Source organism: Alosa sapidissima, chromosome 20 (genome assembly GCF_018492685.1).
Source record: "Alosa sapidissima isolate fAloSap1 chromosome 20, fAloSap1.pri, whole genome shotgun sequence".
NCBI lineage: Eukaryota > Metazoa > Chordata > Actinopteri > Clupeiformes > Clupeidae > Alosa > Alosa sapidissima.
In genome coordinates this window covers 575,082-601,712 of record NC_055976.1, presented here as the reverse complement: position 1 = coordinate 601,712, position 26,631 = coordinate 575,082, and the positions used below count along the sequence as shown (strand labels likewise).

Below are 26,631 nucleotides of genomic sequence, written 5' to 3'. Positions count from 1 at the left end.
GATAATAAATAACTCATTAGAAACAGGTATATTTTCTACTTTTTTTAAAACCGCTGTTGTGAAACCTTTACTTAAAAAGTCAAATCTCGACTATGCTATCCTGAGTAACTTCAGGCCTTTATCAAACCTACCTTTCCTGAGCAAAGTACTTGAAAAAGTTGTTTGTAATCAGCTAAATACCTTCCTCAACAAAAACAGTATCCTTGAAAAATTCCAATCAGGTTTTAGATCAAATCACAGCATAGAAACGGCCCTAGTAAAAATAGTCAATGATCTCAGACTGGCTACTGACTCAAACAAAGTCTCAACCTTATTCTTCTAGATTTGAGTGCGGCATTCAACACCATTGATCATAACATTCTAATTCACCGCCTTTGCGAAGTGGGTAGGTCTCTCTGATAATGTTTTAAACTGGTTTCAAAACTACTTTACTGGCAGAGATTTTATGTTAGTCTAGGAGATCGTGTGTCAGTAAAACATGACTTGCCTTTTGGTGTGGCACAGGGGAGCTCTTGGATTTAGCCTTTTTGAGGTGGTTCCAGTGACTGAAAACTCATGAAATTTGGCACACACATCAAGACTTTCAATAAATACTCAGAGACAAAGACTTACCGGGCGTGTGGCCCAGGGACTCCCTAGCGCACCCTTATTTCACGGAGTCTCGTGGTTGGCATACAGTATAGTTTCACCTAAAAAATTGGTGGAACAAAGGCAGTAGAGTGGCAAAAAGCACATGGTGGACCAACCAACAACAGGTAGTGTAAAATACAGAGGCAGGCCAGCAGATGGCTACAAGTAAACAGAGTCCTGGGATAGGGTGCTGACATTGTTCCTTTTGTTGTGGTGATTTGTAAAATGATGTACCTAAACATCTGTAGTATGTGAAATAATAGCTCCCTTTGATTCAATCTGGGAGGAAAGTACCCTTTTCTCATCCCTGAAATGAGCTGAAGAACTGAAGAGTACCTTCAGTGGCAGGCTAATCTCCCCCCAAATGTCCATTATATAAAACTCTTCCCTTCTTTGCCGCAGTGATGTAGCTGATCTCTTAAATCTAAGGAATAACACCTGTTGTGAATCAAATTTCAGATCCAAAACAAGTAATCATAGTGTGTGAGTAGCTTCAACAGCATGTCATGTGTCATGCTGGCTTATTCTTAATACAGGTTGTTGGTCTACCAGCACCTGATGTGGCATGGTATCTGGATGGGAAGGCCATTCGTCAGGATGACTACCACAAGATGCTGGTGAGTGAGAAAGGCATTCACTCCTTCATCATCGAGATTGTGACGGTTCACCATGCAGGCATCTATGAGTGTGTAGCCAAGAACAGAGCTGGTGAGAGTCGCTTCTCCCTACGGCTTGATGTAATTGGTAAGAACTTATATTTTTTATATGTATTGTCCCATAGTTTTAAACCTTATTTGGTAAATACTGTATGTACTGTAGAACAATGAATTTCAAATCAGATGTATTCATAACTGCATATCAGTGTTTAGAATTACAATGTGTAACAGAAATTACGCAAAATGTTGGAAATGTATAAAACAAATAATGTAAATGTTAGTGCAGTTGTCTGTTCCTGACCTCATCATTACACTTCCCTATATACAACAGCGCAGGAGATGATTCGCCCACCCAGTTTTGTGATGAGAATGCAGAACATTCGTGTGATCGAGGGGGACATGGTGAGGCTGGAGTGCCAGGTGTTTGCCTCCCCACCACCACAACTCTTTTGGAAGAAGGACAAAGAAATGCTCCGCATTGACCCTAGCAGAATGAGGTCAGACAGATATTTCTTTCTTCAGCCAAGCAGCTACAGCGCTACACTCTGGGGGCATGTACGTGAGCCCCCATGTTCATGCCCCCAGAGTGTAGCGATGTAGCTGCTTTAGCTGTTGGAACTGGCAACTCAAGGTTTTTTGTCCAAACGGAGATCTTGCTGGGAAAAACACCGAATTTGTCCTTTTGGTAATAATTGTTGCGGTGAATTCTGGGTAAAGTAAGACACTTTTCAAAATTAAAAAACATGGCTGCCTGAGTAACTACATCTAACCAACTCAGCTCAGTTTTAACCAAGCAGAACATGATTGTGTTTAGGTCAAACAAGATGAATAGGTCTTTAAAAATTACATTTCAACTTCTACAATTTATAAATTCTTCTTTTAATGTTTTTGTTTTAGATAAGCGAGCATAGGCCAGGCTAGGCTAAGCTACAAATTCCCCACTATAATCAATTGTGGAATCTTCGTGACTGTAGCTTTCTATAGGTAACTGTCAACTGTAGGTAGTAACTGATTGTTACCAAGACAACAACTTTGGACTAGATGTGTGCCCAGTGTTCATGGACGTTCCTCTCCTGCCAGATTTTAAAGAGCTGGTGTGCCAACAATTCAATTCACCAACAGCCTTGTGCAGATGATCAACGCCATTTAGGAGATTCTCTAACATCTACAATAGAGCAAATTGGCTGTGGTATGCCCATGGATCAAACTCTATCACCACTCTCTTCTTCCTCCAGCTCCTTATTTGGCAGCACTACCTGCCCTAGCAGGAACTGCAAGGAAATGTATCATCTTCTTGGTGGGCTGCTCAAGGCTGTGGCTATGCAGACCTGTTTGGCCAATACTGCAGCCATTCTGTTTCTTTACGCCACCTCTCTGGTCTAATACAAGGAAGGCATGGGGGACCCCAACACTGCTGGTGAGCTTCAGTCTCTGTGCCTCTCTTCTCTTATGAAGGAACAGGCAGGGGAGCATATTTCTGGGTTGTAAGACTCTCCCAACCCCAGCTCCAGCAAGCAGCTGGAGCTAGAGTGCCGGTAGAGCCCTCAGCTATATTTGGGCCACAGGCTGCCACCCTGTTGCAGCAGGTGCGGGACACTGTGCACAAGAGGTGTCTGGGTCCTTTGTTAGACATGTCAGGGGCCTCGTACAACAGTGACTGCACCCCAACCGACATCTAAGCCGGAGGCCCCAACATGGGGACCATGGGACCTCAGACTCTAGCTGGAGGCCTTCCGTAGTAGTAGCAGTAACCTATGAGGAAGGCGTGGGGGATCATCTGCCAGGGCTAAAGATTCAAGGTTCAAGAAGCTTTATTGTCACTCCTACATTTTCATGTAGAAGCGAAATTTAGTACTCAGGTCCCAGTTGAATAAACAAAGCAACCACCCCACCCCCCCCCACATAAATATAAATAAAAATTCAAACTAGATGTATGACCGCCGCCCAGTCCAGCACATTTTTTCCACAAAAATAAGTCACGTTTGTGTCACTGTGTTCATTTCCTACTTTGTTCCTTTTTGTGTGTTTGTAATTGAGTGTGTGCTTCTGTGTGTGTTTATTGAGTGTGTGTGCCTGCATGTACGTTAGTTTTTTTGTGTGTGTTTGTGTGTGTGTGTGTCTGTATGTTTGTGTATGTAGGTGTGTTTGTAAATGTGTGAGGGTGTGTGTGTGTGTGTGTGTGTACTGTATGTATGTGTGTTTATGTGTTTGTGTCCGTGTGCGTGTTTGTGCGTGTCGTGTGTGTGCATGTATGTGTGTGTGCATGTGTAGTGTGCTATTCAACTACTTTACCAACCTAGCCCATCTGTTACAATAATGCATACAGAACTGTTTCCTTCCTTCAAAATACTGTAGGGGACTAGTGAATCACCATCATTTAACAATGTTAAAAAACAGGTGAGAAGGGTTAATGTAATAATAATAATAATAATAATAACTAGAAAATGTAGTTTCGAGGAAATTACCAGTGCATGAAAATATAAACATACTGTATATTAACATAAAATGCCAAACAAACTTTTATTTGGAAACAGTTGGCAGGAGTCATAGTTGATAACAACTGACAGTTTAAATGGCTGAACAGTTAAATAGTTGAGTAGTTTAAATAGTTAATTTTTTTAATAGTGAATTATTGTAGTGAGGACATTTATTTTGAAACAGTTGTGGGCAGAGGAAATAGTAGTCTTAAGAGAGTCAGATTGTATGCTTAAAGCCTGAGACAGAGTATATAGTTTAAAAGTTGAATGTAGATAGTGTAATGGATGTTGATAGACAGAAAGTTGAATGGATGTTGATGGATAGTTTAATGGGTGGATGAGTGAATGGTTTGAAGAGGATGAATGGATAGAAAGTTGGATGGAATGTGCCTTATATCCTTGTAGAATGGAGAGACACAGAGAGAGTTGGCTTAGTTAAGCAGAAAGCAGTTGATACAGGTGCAATCAGTTTAACTGGCCCTTTGATGGGTCCTAGTTGAGCAGCTGGAAGTTGATACAGGTGCAAATCAAGTTAATTTGTCCATTGTGATGTCATAGTGTTAATGCAAAGTCTATGGGGAAAAATAAGCTTGTTTTTTGTTAATATCTCAAAAAGTATAAAGTTTACAAAAGTGAAAAATACATTCCTCGAGTGTCCTTTTCAAGACCTACGTTACAAAGTTTGAACAAAGTTTCTATGTTAAACGGTTGAAACTGAATTAGACGCAGAAATTTGTTGGGAAGAATAATAACTACAAAATGCAATTCCAGGGAATTACCATTGCATGTAAATGCAAAAAAGCTGCTGTGTATAACATTATATTACTTACAGTATGATTATTACAGTACTGTACTGTTCTTCCTAGGCAACAACTTCTTCTTATTACAGTGCATGAAAATGCACTGTACTGTTCTTCCTAGGCAACAACTTTTTCTTCTTATTATTACTCCGCTTACCACTTTTTCCGTACGCAATTTCTCTTGAACAGTTTAACTTAGAAACTTCATTCAAACTTTGTAACGTAGGTCTTCAAACAGACCAAGCTGCTATGTCTTTTCAACTTTGAAACTTTTTAAACTATTAAAGAAAAACTTTTTAAAAATCCCCATAGACTTAACCCTTTAGGCGCCAGGCGACATTTAGGCGACATCTTCATTTTAAAAGGCTATATCTTAAAAGTGATAAGTGATAGACTTTCTGTAAATTAGAGAAATATTAAGGATGACCCAAAGTTTATTTAGGGATTAAATGTTTATATCTAATTTGCATATTATGACGTCATATGGTGGCGCCATCTTGGATTATAGAATTTTCATGAAAAGTTTGAATGATAAAATGCACCACTTCTTTCCCCCCAAAATGTCCCTCACCTTCTGTACAGTGGGTCCCAGTTAAGTTTGGACGGGTTCCTTCATGAATCACGCACCCCATTTTCTCAGCAGAAATGGCACAAACTGCAGTTGACACAAACAACCACAAGGTGTCACTTGGGAGTTCTGCCACTACGATTTTTGATGCGATTTGACTTAACTGCTTCCATGACGCAGTGAGCCATTACCAAACATTTATGATAATACAATAGCGTGAGTTTATATATCTTATACCCTATTTGTCACGGTTACTTATAGATTTGATAGTGTAATGATAAGCACATGAGACTTTCAGCGGGGGCACGGGAACTTTAATTGATCACGGTAGTTTAAGAATACACTTAAACTGACAAAACATTCTAATATGAAAATGTAGATTCAATTGTTGTAAAATGGTGCAGCTCCTTTAAGAAAGCCCCGTGTGCAGGGATGGAAAGAGAGAAAGCGAGAGGGCATGTGTGTTAGAACTTAGATGCGTGTGGAAAAAGTAGATGTGCTGTTGAGACTGCAGCGAGTCATATTCAAAATAATGCAAAAAATAAATCCGCAGATAAAACCAATTATCCTCATTCATTGCAACCGCAGCATGCCTGCTTGCCGACGTTCAAATGAAAAAGATATCAAAGCACCTTTTGCGTTTGAATGTAGCACAATTTTTTTTTTAAAACAGCTGGACAAATGATTTAGCTAATTGATTATAGCCTGCACACCAGCAATTGTTGAACATGTACCTGTACAAGACAGTAGCCCAGCCTAACAAGCATGTTGCATGTTGTAGGCCTACTGTAGAAATTTCACTTAAATTGCAACCGCAACATGCCTGCTTGCCGACGTTCAAACGACAACGAAAAAGATATCAAAGCAACAAGAGGATTGAGTCTGAATGACACGGAGTTCAGACTCATATTGCTCCTCATAACCATCTATAAAAAAAGTGTTTTTTCTTTTCTTTTTGAGCACGTCCGAATCCCAGGACATAACGCACTGGACCTTATAATAGGCTCGAGATATATTTCCAAAGGGGACAGATAGGGGCCTACTGCACTTAAAACTTAAAAAGATTGAACGAAGCTTCCCGAAATTTGAAATTGCGATCAGTGACTGGCATCGGGTGAAGCTTTTCCAAGTTGAACAGGCTATTAAAAACTATTTGCGCACCTCAATGTCACAGGAGAGACTGGGCTCTCCCTTCTATGAATTGAAAAAGACGTTATGCTACCTGCAAACTGCCTATGATTTCATTGCTGAGTTTGCGGCAAAGCAAGACAATGTTTTTTCAGGGTCAGGATATGGCGAGTCAGTGTCATTTATTTGTCCAATGCCTACAGACCAGTTTCCATAGTGCACATCTTATCAACAGTTTGAATGTCGTGTGTGTTTCTGCTCATTGACAAATACCGTTCAGCACAATGATTCATGCCCAATTAATTTCCCCTGTTAAAGTGTTCGCCTTTGTTACACTATTTGTTTTCATGATGTAGCCTATGAACACCATATGGCCAAATATGTGACTCAGCTAATGTTATAGGCTATACAATTTCCCCTCTTAAAGACAAGCTGGTGTAGCTTATTAGACTAGGCTACTAAAATGCACCGACGGCAGCCTTGGCTATGTGTAAAATAAGCTATCGCATGATTTCATGCACGTAAGTTCATGCATCTGTCAAGTTCGCACAGGGCCTCGCACCATCTGTCAAGTTCGCACAGGGCCTCGCACCCCCTTGCGACGGCCCTGCAGCTCCTCCTAAGACAGCGAGGAAAAAGTTAAAATATGCGATAAACCCGGGAAAAGTTGACAGGTTTGTTTCGTTCACGGTGATTATTTGTGAAATTGTGCAAACGACAGCCTTTTCAAGGCATTTCAAGGAAGGTGTTGTAGCATGCAAGCTCCCAAATTGACTCAGTAGCCTACAGAAGGCATCAATAAATTGTTGGGACTGGGGAGGGTCATGCGTTTTTTTCTCAATCACTTTGGAGGGTCATAGAAAAATTTCTTGCTGGCGAGGGAGGGTCACGTCTTTTTTGACTAACACTCCCAAAACTCCTCCGGTAGCCCCTTAAATAAATAACGAACAGTCCCTAATTGATTATAGCCTGTAGGCCTACACCAGCAATTGTTGAACATTTTCCTGTACAGGACATTGACAGTAGCCCAGCCTAACAAGCAGATGTTGCAAAAGACATCAAAAGACGCAATTAATCAGAAATAAATAATGTAATCTGCATCACTTTATTTAACAAACTGCAAGCAACAAGAGGGTTGAGTTCGCTGTGAGGCCAAACCCAAGAGCAGAGCCTATCTGTTAAGGCACTCGATAGGCTATATGGTAACGAGCTGTGTGCGCCTGGAAAGATAATTGAAGATGCTTTCTAAATAGCGAAGACGGCTCTGGGGGTCGTTTCTAGAAAAGTTAGCAACGACGTTGCTCAACCACCATGGTACGACGCAACTTGCGACCAAACAACGACACTCTTACACCTGTTTCCAGAAAGCATCGTACCTGTGACGCAATTCGCTACCTCCGACGTTCGAACACCGTAGTTCCAACAACGTTGTTGATGATGCAGCGATACATATCATTGGTGGAAACAGTGGAAACGTGTAATACCCCACCCCCTAGAAATGTTCTGTCACGGCCTATGTCGACATTTTTCTAATCTAAACCGAGTGATTAATGCTGGCATTGTCATTGCCATCAGCCAAAACCTAAACCTATTGCAAGCATATAACAGTTAACCAATATGAGTCATTATTTGTGTTAAATATCTATGTGTTGGAAAAAATATATAGCCTGGACAAATATCTGGGTATCCCATAGGTTATCGACTGTCAAGTGGCTTAACGGCAGCGCGTTGGTGCACTGCGCGCTCGGCCGGAGTTCGCATCCTATCTCTTCTTTTCATCTCTGAGTAAGAGTAGGCCTACGAGACACAACAATAGGTTTTGACCATACATATTTATGTATATAGTTACTCTACATCGAGAGACCATAGGTACAATACATCAGTCAAAAACAATTGAATCTACGTGTCACACTAGTTCACCTGCAGGTAGCGAGAAGCATAAGGACAATCTCACATCATAAGAAAATCGAACCTACAACGTTGGGATAATAAGTCATCTGCTTTAGCCACTACAACATTTAACACTGCTGTTGTTAGGGACTGTGAAGATTATAATACTAAAAGCAAGGCAATACTTTAATTAACATAAATAGCAAGAATGAGTTAAGTAGGGGAGCAGTGTCTTAATCAAAATTAAACTACAGGATAGATCAATCATTGAGTCACGAGATAAACATCCACTTCGCAAATTTTGGTTAGGCGGTTGTGATTTTTGGTTAGGCGCTCCGGACACCAACAGGAACTACCAAGGAACGACACAAGTGCGACTGCCTAGGGGCAGTAGTTCAAACGACCAAACTTTGCGTCCTTGTTTGCGATTGAGAGTTCGAACTACCCTTTCTAGAAACACCAAATCCAAGAATGATGGAGCGAACTACCAAGGTTGCGACACAAGTTAGCAAACGATGCTTTCCAGAAACGACCCCCTGGTCATCCCATACCCTCCCCCCACTTCCTGTAGCCTACCATTATGACTTGTTGCCGTTTTGGGACATTAAGCTTTTTCACGTTAAGCCCCCCTCCCCCACCCCCTTCTTTCACAAGCAGTGGGGGAGCGCGGGGCACAAAGTAACACTTTTTGGTAGACAAAGGAGGGTTCTCCGCGCTTCTGTCGTTTGGCGACAATCCGGTGCAACCAGGCCAGGACAGATATTTTAGAGAGGAGGAGAGAACTGCCTGAAAGTTACAGACCTGTTCTGGAAATACGCGCATTAACCCACTCGACCGTCAGACAACGCTATCTGCTTCGAGTAGGCCTATTAGGTAGGACTGTAGCCTACACTGGTTGCTGTGGCACAGTCTTGAGTGACCGAATTGTTTTCTTTTGTCATATGAATGCTGTCATTTTGTTAACATTACTGTTAAGGAGATGCTGTAGGCAAAGGATATATTTAACCTCGTTAGTGTAGTAAAACAAATCAGAACTATTCACGAGGTTTCTGGGCAGCATATTTATGTTAGCAAGCGAACTTCTCATGACTGCTGACAAAGTAGCCTACTGCCAGCTGACGAAGCTCTCATTTTAAAACATTACTAAGAGACAGGCACTGTACAATCAAGACATCTTGCCACTGAATCCAAAACTATGTACATTATGTACAAAGCTTATAGGCTGCAGTGGTCTAGCATGTTGCAGGGGCTGCTAAAAACACAGAGAAACGCACTGAAAACTCGGCCAATCACAGCCCTTGCTGTCGAATGCTCCGTCCGGTTCAACAGTGGAACGCCACAGCGGACTATGCTGCCCCCAAGCGGCTGCAGTTGTACTTACATTTCACCCAGCTGCGTGAATCACCTTGATGGTGAATGAAGTGTCAATTCTTAACTGGGACCCACTGTATGCTATATTGCACAATACTGAATGCCCAGGTAAATACTAGGTAGTAAACAAACTGTGTAAATCATTACTAATAAATGGCAGAAACAAACCAAATGCATGTAGCGGTAGGCTGGCCTTTTGCTGTAGAGATTTTCCATTTACTACATACAGTAGGCACTCTGATTCCATGTATGGGGCACATATATATTATTCAGATGACACACAAACACAAGTAGACAAGACCTGTTTAGTTCAAAAGCTCACTTGCCACGGCAAGACACAGATCAGGAGTGAGATGACGAGACAAGACAAGAGACAATGTTAGTATTTTTTTTCTTTTTGTTGTTTTTGTTGATGTTTTTGTTGTTGTTTTTTTCTTAGCTGACAAAGACACACATCACAAGGACATGAACACACAAAAAAGAACACATAGTGTATGTACTAAATGGTCAGGGAAATAGATAGGAAATCAACAGTGTAAATCATTACTAATAAATGGCTGACCATTTTTTTTATGTAGCAGGCCTTTTGCTGTAGAGATAATGACTCCCTATCCCTATCCATACAGGGCCGGCATTCCCATCATCTCGTGATAGACTATGCATGGCCTAATGGCTCCCCTGCCCCGTGTCACCACCTCTGCTCCTGCTGAGAGCAGCATGGCCAGATCTGCCTCGCGCGCGCACCGAGTGGAGAGAATTTGCGCAGCTAGGCCTACTGTCATTTTCATTGCGACTCTCCACACTGCCTCTACGTTCCCCCCTAACTGTCAATGAGCACTTCGACCTCGTCTAACATACCCAGTGGCATTAGACAAAGGCTCCACCACGTTACTGTCGCCGCAATTGCGGAGAGGCACACGGTCAGAAGACAGAAGCTAGCGCTACATGGCTACCTCCAGCCTCGTTCGCTACACCACTAACACCCTGCTAACTTCCTGATGAACACTCCGACCCCGTGAAACATTATTCCCACCACTGACATTGGGCAAACGATTCAATGTTTGTGCTTGGTGTAAGCTAAACTCTCACTTTGTCCAGCTGCATCATTGCAAGGCAGGGAAGCATCTGAAGCCTCACTAAACGAATCACCGTCATTTTCTGAAGGCAGATATTCCCCTTCAGAATCAGGGTCCGCGAATAGAAGACCCAACACTTCATTTCGGGTAAACTTTTTTGATGCCATTAGACAATAATCTAATGCAAATACTCGCTGACGTTGACAATATCGCTCTGATAAAGTGGCTCACACGCACACTAGCTCCGGTATTGCACGCACTGATTCAATGCGCTGTAGCTCGAAGGTTTTGTTTAAAGCATGCCCTTTTTTGGACTCGGGGATGACGTATGATATGTCTGCCATCTAGTGGAGTGGAGGTCGAACGAAATATGACACCCTATTTGACTAAATTGGCTGTTTTATTCAGTACCGCATATTGTTGACTAAAGTCGACCGTGGCGCCTAGAGGGTTAACATTGCCGATTGTGACATCATAATACGGCCATTAAGCAATTAGAATCCTATGCCAGGTGTTCAGGCCACCTGCAGCCTCAGGATACAATCTGGGTCAATTAAGACTACACATCCTATTCAACTGTTTCCTCTGCCCAAAACTGTTTCAAAATAAAAGTCCTCACTACAATAATCCACTGTTAAACAATTTAACCCATTAAACTACTGAACACTTTACATTGAACTTTTAAACGGTCTACTTTTAAACTATCATTAAACTATCTATCTATTAAACTAGCTGTCTATCAACAACTTTTAAACTATCTACATTCAACTTTTAAACTTTTAAACTATATACATTCAACTTTTAAACAGTCTACTTTTAAAAACAAGCTTTAACCCTTTCGTGCCCGTGCCGAACATTCCATTTTTGGTGCTGGATGACCTCCTTACACAAAAAAACTTATTTCTTGAGTATAATACATACCATCAATGGGATATACAGTGGGCATCGCTTTCAAATGACCACTTCATTCGCGCATTACGCGGCGTGAAGCTGCGAGAAGCTTTAGTACCACTTTCAGCCACTGTGCGTCGCTCTGCCACTGTACATCGCTCTGCCTGCCGTCCCTTACATAATTGTTGCCGAGAGTAATCCCAGCCTACGAATTCAATAACAAAATAAATCATGCATAATTAAACATTACCTCGATTTAGGCTACTTGGGTATTGCTTAAGGCTTGACTACACGAAAATCGAAATCGAAATTTGCTGTCTACATTATTGTCAGTGTTGGGGTTAACGCAACTACGCAAATCAAAACAGTGGTGTGATAATTGAGCCAGTAGAGAAATAACTGTTCAGAATTAATCTGTAGCCTTGGGTAGGCTTCTGCAGAAAACAATGTTGTTGCCGATTTAATACTATCTGGCGACGTTTTTAACAGGCTACGCAATAGAGGCTTAGACAACTATGACCCACGTTTTGGTTTCGTAAATTAATTTGCCCTACTTCTTGACTGGAATGTAGTCAATTGACTGCTTGACATGTCATTTTTATTTTTCTGTACGATAAACAATTACATTTGCTTTATGCCGCAGAATTACATTCATATTTGGCTGACTGCAGACGCGCCACTTCCCTCCCCATATTCCAATATTAAGATAGTATAAAGTGCTTTTTGTATAGGCTACTATCATAAAAAAAAAATAGTTAAAACGAATAGCTATTTGCAATTTGACAAAACACTGGTCCTCATTTTGCGAATGCGAGGACGATATGAGCCTGTTGCATTTAGTTAGATGTCCGAGACACACATAATGTTTGAAAACCACTGGCTCGTAATCATAATAATTTAACACACGACAGTTGGATAACCTACTTCATCATGTCCCCATGCCTACATTTTTGTGAGTAGCATAGAGATCGTTAAAAACAATAAAGTATGGCTCTCCGTTTGGGACATCGAAAACTTTTTTTAATTTTTAATAGACTACCGTCGAAGATGCTGACTTGCAAAAGCCTCGGGATAACACGTTATCTCCACTATCATCAGTCATGCCCCTTGATCAAAGTGGGGAATGAAATAAAAGTTTGATAACCACTGGCTTAACAAGTTACCTGCAGTCCAGAACACAGAATCTATTGCAATATTCTGATGATCGGCGATGATATCGGCAAATGTTTGTTTTCCAAAGTAAGAATTTCACTTCACCATGCACCTTCGACAATACCTGGCCTACCTGGTATCATTACAAACATTATTCTGTGTCCTAAAACTGGCATATTTTATGGCATTGTGTCATGTAAGTTCGTTGCAAAATGTAGAGAAATGTGTGAGGTGGTCAGCGGGGGACAATTGAGACACACATTGGATTGTGTTATTACTTGAACATTCTACACTATCCACAGCTGTGGTAGGCCTATCAGGGGCAGGAGGATTACTGTCAGCGCAGGCTTTATATAAAATTCTTCAACAGAAGGCCTCGAATGTTGTCTTGTTTGTGGAGCGCTTTGCTTCGCTTCTGTAATTTCGGCTTCATTGAAAATGAGGGCTTCCCTCAATGACCCTCCGAGAATAAATAAAGGTTGAATGAATGAATGAATGCAGGCTTGCCCAAAATAAAGGCATGTGGTTTGCGCAGCCTACAGTAAATAACAGACCCGCCAGAATGTGTGTTATGATGCTTTTTTACGAGCAAGATGTTTTTGGTACCCTACGCACACTGCATGTTCTTAAATAACAATGATCATCAGTAATATTCAACCATTAATTTGGGTAAATGGGCAAGCGTGACCACCTTGATTGGCTGATTGCTGATGATTGTAACGCGGGCATGATTCCAAACACCTCCCTTACGATGATGAGTGACAGGTCTCAGAATGCGTGCACTACACAAGGATGGAAGATGATGAATAACTGGGGCCGTAGGCTATTCACAAAGGCTTTTATCTTGCTACTAGGAGTAGGCTACTCCTAAATCGCACTTAAAGATTTTAGATTGGAGTTTTCTCTTAAAAGTTATTCACAAAGCCTTTCAGACAACTCCTAAACTAGGAGTGAGTCTTCGTGGCTATGGATGACGTCATTACTCATGCACGAGCTTGACTGAAGTGACCACCTTGATTGGCTGACGATTGTAACGCGGGAATTCCAAACACCTCTCTTCCGATGATGACTGACAGGTGACAGGTCGGAGAATGCGTGCGCTACACAAGTAGTGTGAAGGACGGAAGATGATTAATAACTGAATAAAAAGGCCTAGCCTAAATGAATAAAGAGTAAGGCAAAACAAATAGCTTAGTAGCCTAATGAAACATAGGCCTATGGATTGATGCAGTAGCCCTACCTTTGCAACATTATTAAATTAATCTGTCACCATATCCCTAGGCTACGTTTGCAAAGAGGAGAACATTTTAATTTAATTCACAATGAAATGTTACATTTAATTTCCATGTTAACAATGAGTAGTTTGTGTTGTTGTTGGTGGCATTATTGCATCCCTTTTATGAATGCAAAATTGTTCCCTCGCAATTGGAAGCTCCTGTTGCGCATAGGCTATTTCAAAACATCGCAACGTAAAATGCCACAAAAAAGCTGTTTATGAATAAAGTTAGGAGTGACACGCCCATTATTTTTAGGAGTTGCTCCTAAATTCGCCAGTTAGGAGCTACTTTTAGCCTTAAAATTCTTTGTGAATATGGCCCCTGAATAAAAAGGCCTAGCCTAAATGAATCAAGGCAAAACAAATAGCCTAGTAGCCCAATGAAACGTACGGATTGATGTAGTATCTTTTTAACATTATTAAATTATTCTGTTACTATGCCTACGTTTGCAAAAGAGAACATTTTAATTTGATTCACACTAATGTTACATTTAATTTACATGTTGACAATGATTAGCCTAGTTTTGGTTGTTGTTGGCGGCGTTATTGCATGTTAGTTATGCCTACAATGCAAAATCGCTTCCTCGCGATTGGAAGCTCCTGTAGCTGCATAGGATTTCAAAACCGCAGGTTTGTGAATAGGTCTGTGAGTAAGGAGTCCTCTTGACTTCTTTTAAGATGTCAGAGGTGGGAAGGTGTGATTTTTTGGGGGAAGGGCCGGATTAACTGGGCACAATTGTCTGATGGCCCCCCTTCCCCCCAGCCAACGTGAATCGGGTGGTTAGTTAATAGGCCTATCATGAAGATTTTTCCTGCCATCTAAGGCACGAGCGCATCTGTGAGGCCAAGCCTCACCCAGTAGCTCGTTTGTTTACAACTAACATTCCATTTAATTAAACTGCTTTATAGGCTATGCCGAAATAGTTTTCAACATTTTGAATATTAGTGTCGGGTGAATTGAAATGTTCTCAAAGTAGCCTTATGGCTGAAAGCTGCTTGGGACACCCCCCCCCCCCCCCCCCCCTTCCTGCACTCATTGTTTCAAAAGGAGTAATTTTGGCTTTGTCAGAACTGAAGAGCTGTGGACGGCACGGCACGGTATGCCCAATGAAAATAAATTAACGCAACGCAACACAACACAGACCCCGCTTCTCTCGCGTCAGTCACTGACATGAACGAAACACAGAACCCGCTTCTCTCACGGCAGTCACTGACAGTAACCTAGAATAAATGCATGGGGAAAAACACTTCCCCATGACAAAGACATCGTAAAACACTGAAAGTTAATATTTTGTCACTAGCAACATTAATCTGTCCTTTGTCAAATGTATTATGTTCCAAGTACCCTATGCGTAATTCTGCTTCATAAAGTTGAACAAATACATTTGCTTATTTCACAGAAAAATATAAATAGCCAGTCTACAGTGCAGAGTTGGTAAGTTATGGTAGGCCAACTTGCAGTGAACATACAAAGAGGGGAAATTATTTCTCTTGCAGCTGAGTAGCCTCAGGTGCGCACGTAGACAAGGCCGAACATGCAAGCGCCAATGAATCGTGCTCTCACGGCAATCGCGCCGTTAAACTTAAATAGGTTAACATCACTCTAAGTTCGCCTTCAAGCAAGGAAAACGATGATTTGAAGACATCTGTTTCGTTGGAAGGGCAAGGGGTAGCAACAGGGCAACACAGAGACAGGCCCGATGGCAGGGCTGTTATGAGAGTATTAAAATATAGGATATTCTACGGGAAAACATTAAAACGGCAAGACAGCGGGGAAAGTTAAAATACGTGATAAACACGGAAAAAGTTGGCATGCATTGTTTCGGTCCCCGTGCACAGGGATTATTTGTCATACTATTAATCACATATGATTATTTGTGAAATTGTGCAAACAGGCGCAACACATTTGAAAAGGAAGGACTGGTAGCATGCAAGCTCACGGGAAAGACTGATTTAAGAATGTTATCACAAAGTGTGTGGTTGTGGCGCGGGCGGAAGACAATTGGCAGGGGAGGGTCATGTCTTTTTTTAACAATTCTGTCGGAGGGTCATTGAACAATTTCTAGCAGGCAAGAGAGGGTCATGCAACTTCCAACTGAAGCACTCAAAATTCCTCCGGTGGCCCCTTCAATAAATAACGATCAGTCCCTAGATTGCTGCTGGGCTATATGTCTTGGTTCTGTTAACAACTTATTGTCAAACGCATAGCCTATCTCGCGGTTGCATCCATTACAAACAAACATGCAATGTGAACGTCTGGGATTGGGGAGAGCACTAAATGCTCTACTGAATAAGCACAAAGTCAAACCTTTAAATGAAAAACACTCTTTAATAATCCAAAAAAATAAACCGCTAATGAAGTAAACTTGTGACCATCAAAAATCGTTTATCGCTCGTAACTCCGTGATACCAGGACGTAACAGGAAGGCATTTGGCTGAGCAACGGAGGTTAATATGCTCCATGTTTTGTCCAAATGATGACTGTCTATCATCGTTGCACTCGGAGAAAACCGGAATGTTTCATTCGTCCCCGTTTCAATCGTCCCGGTTGTACCTACTCAAAACGCAGATAGAACCTTATTCACTAGTTCGCCCTTCTATATGATTGCTTCAGCTAGACTAGAATGTATGGGAGAAGTGCGTGTTTGGCAAGGTAGCTGTCCGTGGTCCTGGAGTGCCTGGAGCGGATATCGCGATAGAGCGATGACCGCTTGCACCCCCCTGTGTAAGGAGGATGAGTAACAGGGCAATTGGTGAAATGGAGGAGTAGGGGGAGGAGGGGGGATGATTTCGCGAACGTCGGAGCGTGTGACGTATGGAAAAGGAGGTCGGCTTAAATAGGCCTACCCTGCGGGGGCAGTGGGTGAGTTAATTGCTGTCAATCATCCCGAAGGCTCCACCCGAACTTTGTTTATAAAACATCATTTCACTAGTTCGCCCTTCTATATGATTGCTTCAGCTAGACTAGAATGTATGGGAGAAGTGCGTGTTTGGCAAGGTAGCTGTCCGTGGTCCTGGAGTGCCTGGAGCGGATATCGCGATAGAGCGATGACCGCTTGCACCCCAAAAGATCACAGAGAAAGGCCGCTACCAACTACATAAGTGCTTGCTGAGCGAGTCGTAAATCCGCTAGATTGGAGCGGATGTAAGACTGGTAGGCATCCGAGGACCAACGGCCCAGTATTTTAATTGTTGCTCCGATAAGCCGTTGAGCGCAGCTGTTGTGGCAGCTCCTATCCTGAAGGAGTGCGATCCGCGGGAAAACCAGATTTGACTAGAATGGTTTTTAGAGTGTCTGGAATCTGTGGCGAGTGATGGGTAGCCCTTCGTCTGACACGAAGGGCGGGCTAGTAGACGAAGCTTGAGCTGACCGATATGAGATGTAGTGAGATAGGTATTGGATAGGCTGAAGGTCTGAGGCGGAGTTAAATGGATATGGAGTGTCCTTTTCGGGACTGATCGGTTTTACTCTGTTTGATGGTAAATCGAATGGTGTCTTGGTCTAGCTGCTCTAGATCTGCGATGCACGGGTGGACATCGGGAATGAAGAGAGACGAAGGGCATGTAAACTCGCTACATCTCAGCAGCCCAAAAAGGCCAGTAGAAACATAACGGAGATGGTGGAATCGGAATGCGGTGACATGAACCCTTTGCGAAGGGTAGCGAGGCAGGTGGCGAGAATGCTTGAGGTAATGGGAAGGCGGGAGTCTTGGGGGACTGGATGTTGCCTACGGATACCTTTAATTAACAAGCCTATCCTGGTGTCGGAGAAGGGGCATTCGGAGCCGTGGGGGCGTTTGTAGAAGAAATGATCCCGAGTGAAGTATGGGCGTAGGTGATAAATGATAGAGAAAAACCAGTTCGCCGCAAACTAGATCCCGGTTATGAGAGGGAATAGGAAGGGAGGGAAGAATGGTAGAAAGGTCTACGTCTGCACCTGACAAGATGAGGTTCCTGGTGGACGCTGTGACGGGTGGTGGTTCGAATGCTGCAGCGTGAGGAGGCGGTGGCAGGGCCTGTGCTGTGGCTAAAGAATAGTTTTGCTGCCGGAACGGGACGTCGTGGTCCGAAGCACTCGCTGAGTGCTGATGACCCGCTGCTGCGGGCTGGTCTAGCGCGGAGCCGGGGAAGAGATGGGGAGGGAGAAAAGGGGGGAGGGAGGGAGCGGTCGCTGACGCGACCGGAAGGGGAGCAACCTGGGACAGGGTCGCGGGAAGTGGGACGGGGAAGGAAAGAGGGTTAGGGGGGAGTAGCGACGCTGTCGCTATCGGCGCCGGCTGAGACCAGGTGCTCGCTAACTCATAAGAGAGATGGGGAGCTAGTGAGGTGACTCTTCGAGCTGACGCTTCGTGAGTTGAGGCGTGCTGTACAGACGTGGCTCCCGGAATGGAAAGGGGAGGGAGGGAGCAGTCGTCGGAACGACTGGAGGTGGGGCAGGCCTGGACCGAGTCCTGGCTAGGGGAGGTGGATGGGGGAGGGAAAGAAGGAGTGGGGGGAGTAGCGACGCTGTCGCTACCGGGGCCGTCTGGAGAAGTGGGGTTGGACCCGGAAATATGGCGGAGATGCGGCGGGAATGGGCCTGAGCCGCTGACGTGGCAGTGGCTGTGGCTGAAGCAGCGGAATGATACGCTCTGAAGCGTGTGGTGCCGGAAAGTGCTGTCGGCGTGCCCGGTTCGCGAGGTGGCTGGTGGTGTGTGCTTCGTCCGGCTGAATGGCCGGCGGAAGGAACCGCGTCGGGATGCCAGAAGGAGCAGCTTGCTTCCTGGTCTGGGGAGGAAAACAAAGTGAGGGAGCGGGAGGGCGAAAAGACCGGGTTATCCGACTGCGTTAGAAGGCGGAGGAGATGGAACTTCCTATCCGACATACGGAACGCGATGCCGCGGGAATGGAGAGTGCTGCGGATGCGAGCCACTGTCCAGTGGGTAGGGTCAACGCCTTGCTGGCGCTGGGTGGATTTCCAGTTCCATGAGAGCTGTCTTGTCAATGCGAACAATACGCAGACTGAATGATTTCGCGAACGTCGGAGCGTGTGACGTATGGAAAAGGAGGTCGGCTTAAATAGGCCTACCCTGCGGCGGCAGTGGGTGAGTTAATTGCTGTCAATCATCCCGAAGGCTCCACCCGAACTTTGTTTATAAAACATCATTTATTCTAAGGTAGCGAAATAGCGTTCAGCATGATTCATGCCCAATTAATTCCCCCTGTTAAAGTGTTCGCCTTTGTAGTTTGGTTTCGTGATAGCCTATGATAAACGGCTTATGGCCAAATATGTGAAAACGTTAAAATACAGTAGGCGATAAACCCGGAAAAAGTTGACAGTGATTTTTTCATAATCACTTTGGAGGGTCATAGAAAAATGTATTGCTGGCGAGGGAGGGTCACGTCTTTTTGGACTAATGCTCCCCAAACTCCTCCGGTAGCCCCTTAAATAAATAACGAACAGTCCCTAATGAAGTAAACTTGTGACCATCAAAAATCGTTTATCGCCTGTAGGCCTAACTCCGTGATAACAGGACGTAACAGGAAGGCATTTGGCTGAGCAACGGAGGTTAATACTCTATATTTTGTCCAAATGATGTCTGTCTATCATCGTTGCACTCGGAGAAAACCAGAATGTTTAATTTGTCCTGCGTCTCTACGGCTGCAAACGGGATTCACTCGCAGTTAACCAAATATTTCTTTATTAGGGCAGGCATATTTCTGGCTATTACATTATTTCTAAACCAGTCTCCTAAAGTCAGTAGTGAAGTCTGTGTAGGGTTTTCCAGGCTCCATTTCTTTTTACGAGACACCCTGCTCACTTGAGCCATCTACCGGTTGTTTGGGTTGTTGCAGCGTCTCACTGGAAAAATACAAATTAAAGTCGCGTGATACCGCGTGATCCCACGCGCGGACCGCGAGTGAAGCTGGCCAATTCGAAGCACTGCCCACTGTACATGCCATTGTAATCAGAAGGGTCAGTTCTATCAAATGATGTAAAATACATATGGTAATGTTGATATAGTAATGAACAGTCTTTGAAAATCCTCTCCAAATGTATACCGAAATTCGTTAAAATTGAATTTCATTCGCATAAAAATGAATTTTCATCATATTTCGATATGAGATAGAGAAAAATATAGAGTGTATGACATGTTCAGCAAGTTGTGGGCTATTTAACAAAAAAAACTGAATTGGAATATCGTTAACCTTTCAAAAGTTATGATAAATTAAGTGATAAGTGTAAAAATATGCAGGAAACAGGATTTAGAATGTTGACAGAATTCACATTCTCTTTCTCACCAAAAACATAAAAGTATGCATAAAAACTAATAATGAAGTCAGACACAATGGTTTAGATTTATTTGGTCCATAAGAATAAACCATTTATTTGTATATAAGCAAATGCTACAGTCAACAATAATGATATATAAAAGAAAAACATGTACCTTACCAGTAATACAGGAAGTAAGTATACTGTATATTTATTGATATCATCAATTCTGAATAGAGCCATAGAATACATTTGATTCAACAGATACAACTTCCTTATATAAATTAATTAGTGTAATATGAAAATGATATACATCTATAAAATGTATTATTTATGAAAAGCTAGGAATACAATCAACTTCAACATCACTCAAAAATCAATGTGTCTAAACATTTGAAAGTGGATTACATAGAACAAGGCTGTTGAGAATAAACACATACACACACATACACACAAACTCACACCCACACACACACAGAGAGGAGGGTAGGGAAAGGTGAGGTGGGGAACCTGAAGGTTAAACACAGAAGACCTATGACTCATAACGAAACGCATCCCCTTCTGTAGAATGCCAAATCTGACAGCAATTTTGTTTACCAACCGCTAAACTCCAGGCCATACAAGCTACTTTAGTGTTATTATGTATTGTTTTTATAACAAAGCCAACAATTTTTCTTTGGCTCCTGCTGTACAGGAATATGTACTTGATGAAAAGACGACAGAGTAGTAGTTGGAGCAGCTGAAGGCGAGGCTGAAATTTTGACGGAAATGCCTGCCAGCTGTTGTGATAGATTTTCGCCAAAGTCTTTCTGGCTGTAGCTACCAAACCTAGGTTCAGCACCAGATTCTGCATTGCCAAACTTGAAATAATAAGAAACTACTGACAACAGCAATGTCAATGGAGAAAAAGTGTACACAATATGTATTTCTCATTTGGTCAACGCTCCCTGATCCCTTCAGAGACTTGGTTCCCCAGTAGCAATGGATATTAGGGAGGGAAGTGAAGTCCCATGTCAATGATCAATCCCAGAAAACTGTGAAACTCTTCTGGGGTCTCTTCATCCCATGCCCCTGCACTGTGTGTTTGCATACGACGGCCTACTAAGCACAACCTCCCACCCGTTCCGGTTGGTAAAACCACATATGCCTGGGACAACAACATATAAAAATAAACATAACAAGTTTATTTCAGTGTTTTAGTGGCAGTCTACACCACCCTATGCACGCCACCTAAATCTATACCTTCTTCCTCCATCCTCACATGGTCTTCAACAGCTCATCAGCAGTCAGCCAACCTCTTCAGGCCTGCAAGGAGGTCTGTGTAGGTCTTGTCATCCTCCATCTGAAACAACAGTAAAATCATACAAATGTAATACATTTATTAATTTAAAAAATAAAATCACAAAACTACAGATGCGTGCGTGTGTGCACATACATACACAAGAAGAGGTAGCCTAAACTATTGAAGCATTCTGAGTAACTCAAAAATATTTAGAAGTATGAAAAGTCATTTTATTACATATGGGTTTAGCTACCCTAAATCTGATTGCCTGGCTGGCATTAAGATAAAGACATATTACATTTCACCTAGTAACTAACTGCTTAAATGCAATAATGACATTTCTGACATATGTGATTTCACATCATGTTTTCTATAACTACATATTGAGAAGAGTAGAATATCAAGTCATGCCATCTTAGAAAATGTTGAGACAAGCACGTCTGATGTTTGTCATTTAGAAGTTTGCAAGGTAAAACAGTTCACTACAAACTGCCTAGCGAGGTAACAACCCGAGGAGAGGCAATAATTAGCACTACATTTCTGACAGAATCCGTGATTTCACATCTTGTTTTCTACAACTACATATTGAGAGGAGTAAAAAATATCGCTCAACTTATTTCATGTAAGAGAACGCAATTACGGGTAAAAATTATTTTCAAAAGCGATTTTGAAGACAACCTGGATAACTAGTAACAATAAGACTTTATTTTACCGTAGTTGATCCATTAGTTTGTCCTTCAGATGACATGAAGATGAAGGATGTGTGGTGTCTGAGACATCAAATCTGCATTCTGCTTTTAAGTGTTAAAAAGAATTCTCGCCACAAGACTTTTCAAAAACAATTCATAATGAATAAAATATTTATATATCCCCAAATCCAAAAAGGTTGGGACGTTGTACAAAATACAAATAAAAACAGAATGTGATTATCTCCAAATCCCATACTGTAAACCCATATTTAGCTGCAGAAAGGACATAGACAAATTTGACTCTTTCATGGAAAATATATGCTCATTTTGAATTTCATGCCAGCAACATGTATCAAAAAATTTGGGACAGAGGCATGTTTACCACTCTGTTGCTTCACCTCTTCATTAAATGGCATTCTGAAATGAGGAATTGATGAGATCATTTGCTAGATTTTTGAGAATGAAATGTTGTCCCATTCTTGCGATCCCAATATGGGATTTTAGTTGCTCAACAGTCTGGGGTCCAATTTGACAGGTCTGGACTGCGAAGAGGCATTTTTAGCACCTGGACTCCTCTTCTATGGAGCCATACTGTTTGTGTGCAGAATTCATTTTGGCAGTAATATTCAAGGTCTTCCCTGAAATAAATGTCATCATACAGTATGTGGCTCAAAACCGGTGTACATTATTCAGAATTGCTTGTGCCTTGCCAGATGTGTAAGATGCTAATGCTTATATGCCTTGTATCCATGTCCAACCTGTGTTTGTGTCTTTCCTATATGCTTATTCTCTCGTTGTCCCTGCCTGAATGTACTATTCATACTGTCAATATAATCTAACCATGGATGTGATTGCATGCTACTGTATATGTACTTCTTTGCCTATCCCTAATTGTAGTGTCCTTCGGTATCTTGAAAGGCGCTTCTAAATTGCGCTTCTAAATTGCGCTTCTAAATTGCACCTCCTTACCGTTAGATGTATAGATGATACAGTGGCAAGAAAAAGTATGTGAACCCATATCTAAAGTTGACTAAAAAGAGGAATAAAAAATATCTTAGAAATTGCCTTAATGCCTTAATTTAAAAAAAAAAAATAGGAAAAATCCAATGTTTAAGGACACCAATTTTCTTTGTGAATGAATAATGTTCTTCCTTAAGATACAGGGGGCATAAGTATACACACCCCTATGTTACATTCCTATAGAGGCAGGCAGATATTTAGTTTTAAAGGCCATTTCATGGATCCAGTATACTATGCATCATGATAAAGTTTCCTTGGCCTTTGGAATTAAAATAGCCCCACATCATCACATACCATTCACCATACCTAGAGATTGGCATGGTTTAATTTCAGTTAGCCTAATAGCTGGTTTGATTTGCATTGAGAGATGATCTTGTTTTTTGTAAGCACTCATGCTGCCCTCGGCAAAATGGAAGGCTGCCCATACTGCCCATATGAAAAAAGCCCATTTAACCTAATTAGTTGTAAAATGTTCATCCTTTTGTTGTCTTTATCAATACCCAACTTGGTAACACTTTATATAATAACTACACACAATTCATCATTTATTAAGCCTTCGTTACTTATTAGTTAATGGTTTGTTCATCATTAGTAATCATCAGTAAAGCATTTGTTCACACAGTTATAAATAGTTTGTTCATAGTAAATAAGCCTATATCTAAAATATGTTTACATTATTGTTAATACCTAAATGATGCAATAATATGTTTTTGATTAAGTAATATTTCCATTATTTAACGGTTGTTACATTAACAGTCTGTTACATTAACAGTCTGTTAACCCGGCTCCCTATCCACTACACTACCTCTGCCCAGTGGTATTACAACAGTCAATTAAAAAATATAATATAGATATGTGTGTTAACTATGAACAATCCATTTTTAACTGTGTGTAAACATGATTTACATATGAGAATTAATGTAGGAATAATGCTTTACAAACAAATAATACAGCATTTAATAATAGTTTACAGATGTTTAACTAGAATGTAATGCCAGAGGAATTACAATAGTGGATGGAAAGCTGCTGGCTTAATGTTGGTGGGGAAATTCCTGGAAAAAAAAACATTATTAAATCACTTAATCTTTGAGTTCATACAAACCCTCGTACCAAAAGACCTTGTGTGTCAAGGCGTTCTTGAGATATAACACTCAAGGTGTTTTTGACCTTGACATTTGACCTTTGACCTCCAACATCAATTCACTTCATCTTTGAATCCATACAAATACTCATACCAAATTTCAGGCATGTATGTCAAGGCATTCTTGAGATATCGCACTCAGAGTGTTCATTGACTTGACCTTTGACCTTTGACCTCCACCATCAACTCACTTCATCTTTGAGTCCATACAAACACTTGTACCAAATTTGAAGCACATGCATCAAACCGTTCTGGAGATATAATGCACAAAGCATGAGATATGGCTGTGACTTTTATTTTGACACACGGGAAACACTTAAACAGGATGTGTAGTTTTAGGGAGCACTAGTTTTAGGGAGCACTAGATTGTATGCATTAGAAGCTGAGACAGTTGATTTTACAGGTGACACCTGTGTCAGTGTTCTAATTAGCCCGGGAACTACTCTGGGAGCTTAACAAGCGCAACTGCCTTTAGGCCATTATGACATCACAGCCTTTGAAGTCTAAGGGGGAAAAATGAGCTTTTTAACATTTTTAATCCCCTATTTCTCAAAAAGTATACATTTTTTTAAAAATCTGAAAAAATAACTCTCTTGCCCCACTCCAGACCTTCACAGTGGTTATTTCAACATGTCTGTACGTTAAGCGGTTAGAGTCGCATTAATTCTTGAAAAGGTAAAAAGAAAAGGTTATAATAATAATAAGAAGAAGCCAGGAGATTTCAAGATAGTGGATTCCATCCACTATAATAAAAGTGTGTAGTAGAAGAAAACAGAAACTCTTGCATAGTTGTGGGGGTTTCTATCTGGGCCAAGTTAGTGTAGTGGATAAGGAGCTGGACCAGCATGCAGTAGCATGAAAAATTGGGGGTTCGATTCCCGGCTTTCACTGTTATGTCAATGTGTATGTCGCTTGTCTGCTAAATGAATGAATGTGAATGTAATCTTTACAACTCATTTGAAAATGTGTTGCAAGGCATAGAAAGTCTCTTAGATAAGCTCACAAAATATCATTAACTAACCACTTGTAACTCCTGAGTTAATCATGAATTATAGTATTAGGAAGTGGTTTATAAAATATGTATCCTCCTCACCCTAGCTAATCATTAGTGCATGTGTATGTAACAGCTGTTAAATACTAGAAATATTACTTCATCAACAAAATATTATTGCATAGCTAGCAAAGCGGTCATATAGGGATTGTTTTTTTTTTTTTTCCTGTCATCTACTTCCGGAAATTTTGGTCAACGATACCCGGGGCACCGAAATACCGGGGCACATGAAATTTGGTGGGTATGTAGCCCCACTAGACTTTTACGGAAAAATTTCGTTTGGTCCCCGGGGGCCACTCCCCCACCACGCTGGGCCCCCCGAAACCCAAAAAATGCAGTTTTTCCTAAATAACTACCTGAACCGTGGCACTGAGGATGAAGATTTTTTTATGGTATGTTGGTCTCAAGGGCCCACATCAACCTGGCCCATAATCACTCATTTGTGATTTGCAACCCCACGGTAAAAAATGAAAATGCAATATCATTCTGCTTTAATCGCCCCTATCTTCAGTTAAGATGTTCAGAACTGCATTAAATTTTATGTGATGATTGACCTGGCATTCTCTGGGAGTATGCCAAGTTTCGTAGAATTTCATCCATGGGGGGGGTCTAAAAAAATGTAGGTTATGTGTACATTTAGTGACTGTACACTCATTGGCCTGTAGATGACGGTGCACACACATACAGGCACGCACATACTACCGTTTTCGGCAATTAGAACGGCCAATACATAATTACAAATTTAGTAGGATGAAAGAAAAGGCAAATATTCATCATCATCATCATGGCTGCATTTCCAGTATTGGCGATACGTAGTCCACTAGATGGCGCATCGTTGCAGTGAGACGTAATTTTGTTGGAAGTTAAAAAGTGGGTTGGAAAAACAATGGACGCTTCCTACAAGGACTGTAGTTTACCGCAGAGAACGTCTAATAAGGATAGGACGATTTCCACATGAAATGTAATTCCCATTTCTTCTTGAAGCCGAAATAAATCTGAGAATGTTTATCGGACATGCTTGGTTTTTACTGCAGGTAGGCTACGTTAATCTTATACAAGTTATATCCCATAGACATCTAGCTGCTATGGTTATATCCTAGGACATAGGTAAAATAATGTTAGGCTACCGTTAGCATTGGTTGAGTGATGGAGGCCCATTTCATTATTGATGTATTTGTAGAAAACCATAAATGCGGTTGTTATAGGCTACCAAGCAAATTGATAACAGCACTAATTGTATCTTTCGACTGTCACCTCATTTGCTTATGACCATAACCTAG

General features: G+C 41.6%; 1 protein-coding gene across 5 annotated transcripts in view; it reads left to right on the top strand.

The window, feature by feature from the left end:
- Window positions 1-26,631, top strand: part of myot (myotilin) — a 208,189-nt gene that overhangs the window by 167,784 nt on the left and 13,774 nt on the right. For 4 of the 5 annotated variants that reach the window (XM_042074328.1, XM_042074329.1, XM_042074326.1 and 1 more), the window contains 2 exons: window positions 1,167-1,374; window positions 1,618-1,783. In XM_042074328.1, coding sequence (XP_041930262.1) covers window positions 1,167-1,374; window positions 1,618-1,783 — 374 coding nt within the window. Of the gene's footprint in view, window positions 1-1,166; window positions 1,375-1,617; window positions 1,784-2,521; window positions 2,704-26,631 lie in introns of all 5 variants that reach the window. The other variant, XM_042074330.1, reaches the window with a different exon arrangement.